At 39.7% G+C, this 3,190-nt stretch overlaps 1 protein-coding gene across 1 annotated transcript; it reads right to left on the reverse strand.

Annotated features, from left to right (window-relative positions):
- Nucleotides 1-1,123: 1,123 nt before the first annotated feature.
- LOC114581183 (uncharacterized mitochondrial protein AtMg00810-like) lies at nt 1,124-2,293 on the reverse strand. Its single transcript, XM_028700740.1, has one exon. It carries the CDS (start codon nt 2,291-2,293, stop codon nt 1,124-1,126), a length of 1,170 nt encoding a protein of 389 aa, XP_028556573.1.
- Nucleotides 2,294-3,190: the final 897 nt, after the last annotated feature.

The following is a 3,190-nucleotide window of genomic DNA, read 5'->3' on the forward strand; positions in this document are numbered from 1 at the left end:
TGATATCCGAATGACATTCGGCATCTGCACAAAATAATTTTTGCTCGTTGAGGCGAAGAGCCATGGCCTTATTAGTAGGTCACATCCTTTTCTAGCGGTTCTATTTTATTGGAAGTATTTAAAATTGTTAAGATACACACACCATCATTGAGAATAATTATATAATCTACGGTTGTTGTTGTTGTTCCACATCCCTAATTATTAAGAAGGGGAATCGGGACGATTTCAAAGCTCTCATGAAACTTGTCATTTATTATTACAATCATCAAGCATGTTTAAGAGCGAATAATTCTCACATATGCTCTGTGCATATGTTAGTTATTAATGTTAAAACTTTTGTTTGATAGGGATCGTGATCGTTGTACGTGAAGAATTTTAAAGACTCGAATTCAATACCTCTTAGTTGATAGCCAGTATTCTCAATCAACAAATTAAGATGAGCTATGTGTGTAGATCAGTTCTCATTAGAGCAAAAGGTAATCCTACATTTGAAGATGATTCTTGATATATCTCAAGACTCATCTCTTCTATAAAAAGTTGCCTCTAGTATATATATAAGGGGTGACTTTTTATCTATTAATTTAAAATTTGGGTTGGCTAATTAAATAAATAAAATTTTTTTGGTTGTTAATTTTGGTGGAAAAAAATGGCCGGTAATTTCAAAGGCATTTTTGACGAAAAAATTTATGGAATTGCTTATTTTTCTTATAATAGGTCATGATTGTCCACTAATTAATGAGTGTTTAATAGTCTACACAAATGATAGAAATTATTCTCAAGATATTAAAATAAATCTCTACTACATCATATTTTTACTTTAACAACCAAACTTCTTTAGCAAAATAGATCCTCACAATCATGGGAGAAATTATTCTGTACGTAGCCGAACATAGAATTGTGTTCGGATGCTGCGTATTTACTGTAGAAACTCATACTCTAATTCTTGAGGAGAAAGCAGAGAAAGAACGATGAAGAAGAACAGTAAAAGAGAAACTTTATTTCCTTTTTCCCACCTTCCATTACAGAGCCTATAACTATATATAATAGCTAAGGTTAAGCTTTACACGTGTACACCAGTAATTGGAGGACAAGAAGAGAATAAGTAATACATGATTTGAGTATTCTAACATTCCCCCTCAAACCGACAATTGGGTCCAATTGTCAGTTTGGATCGAAGAATTTTGAATCTAGGTGTGGAGAGAGGTTTTGTGAGAATATCCGCAAGTTGATCTTCACTACTGATAGGCAAAAGGCGAATGATCTTGTTTTGAATGTGATCCCGAACAAAGCGTTGATCAATTTCGATATGCTTCGTTCGAGCATGAAACACAGGATTATTCGCTAATGCGAAGGTAGAGGTATTGTCACAAAATAGATCAACGGAATGACAGTGATCAATGAGGAAATCAGCGAGAAGTTTCCTGATCCAGATTGTATCCGCTGTTGCTGAAGCTAACGCTCGGTACTCCGATTCTGTTGATGAACAGGAGACAGTTGCTTGCTTCTTAACTGTCCACGAGACCAATGTTTCGCCAAGAAAAGTACAAAATCCAGTTGTGGATTTACGCGTGATCGGGTCCGACACCCAGTCTGCGTCCGAGAAGGTTCGGAGCGTGAGGTTTGAACGTGTGATAGGAAGACCGAAAGCCACCGTGCCTTGTATATAGCGAAGCAGCTTCTTGAGCATAACCGTGTGGTGAGCTTCTGGACTGTGCATATGCTGGGATAGCATGTTAACTGCATAAGCTATGTCCGGTCGTGTTAAAGTGAGATATTGAAGGGAACCAATGATACGCCTGTAGGAGCTGTCTGAGAAGCACGGTTGATCGGTGGGAGAGATACCTGGTAATTTTGTGGACAAGGGATTAGCTACCGAGTTGCATTTTTGCAGCTCGGCAAGTTTTAGAATTGATTGGGCATAACGAGTTTGAGATAGAAAATACTTATCTGGAGATGAGTCTATCTTTATGCCGAGGAAGTGATGCGCATTACCCAAATTTTTCATTGTAAATTGCGATTGAAGCTGTGCTACCAGAGTCTTTATAGCTGAGGGATCATTGCCGGTTAGTAGTATGTCATCGACATATACTAGCAAGTAAATGTGAATATGTTTGCGATGAAGACTCAGCAGTGATGGATCGGCCTGGCTGTGTTTGAAGCCAAGTTGTAGAAGATAGGACGTAAAAGTTGTATACCACTGGCGAGGAGCCTGACGTAATCCATAGATTGCTTTTCTTAAGCGACAAACGTGCTCAGGATTGGAAGAATCTTCAAATCCTTTGGGTTGTTTCATATAAACTGTGTCATTGAGGTCGCCGTGTAAGAAGGCATTGGCCACGTCGAGTTGGTGTATTTGCCATTTGTAAAACAGGGCGATAGTGAAGAGGATACGAATGGTTGGTAGCTTGGCTACCGGACTGAATGTTTCCTGGTAGTCGAGACCTAATTCTTGTTGATTTCCTTGGGCTACAAGCCTTGCTTTGTGACGAGCAATCGAGCCGTCTGCATTACGTTTTGTTCGATATGTCCATTTTGAACCCAGAATGGAGCTATTCGGCGGAGGCGGAACTAAGTCCCACGTACCCTGTTTTTGTAGAGCGAAGAATTCTTCTGCCATTGCTCGTCTCCACTCAAAGTGTTTGTTTGCTTCAGTAAATGTCGTGGGATCTGTATCATTCATTTCAACATGTAATAAGTTAAGTTTAGTTACTGGCTTGAGTGAACCTGTGCGAGTGCGAGTGATCATGTGATGCGTATGTTCTGTTGCAGGGGCCCTCACTGATGCCACATTAAGATCGTTTCCAGATGGTTCTGGTATTGGTAAACTAGAAATCTGAGGCTGAGACGACGTCAGCTGGACATCAGAGAGCTGAACCGAATTATTGCTGGTTTTTGTAGAATTGGAAATTGAATGAGGTATAAGTAAGGATGGTGGTGTGAAGTCTGAGATTGGAGAGGCTTGTTCGGACCTGTTCTTAAACGGAAAGTTAGATTCATTAAATTTGACATTCCGAGAGACAATAATTTTATGAGTTTGGGTGTTTAAACACCGGTAACCTTTCGCAGTTTCTGCGTACCCAAGAAATACACACCGTGGGGATGTTGTTGTGAGTTTAGTACGTTGAGTGGGTGGTAACAAAGGATAGCATTCACATCCAAACGTACGCATGTGGTTGTAGGACGGAGTAGT

The sequence above is a fragment of the Dendrobium catenatum genome, unplaced genomic scaffold, assembly GCF_001605985.2.
Source record: "Dendrobium catenatum unplaced genomic scaffold, ASM160598v2 fragScaff_scaffold_1583, whole genome shotgun sequence".
Classification (NCBI taxonomy): Eukaryota; Viridiplantae; Streptophyta; class Magnoliopsida; order Asparagales; family Orchidaceae; genus Dendrobium; species Dendrobium catenatum.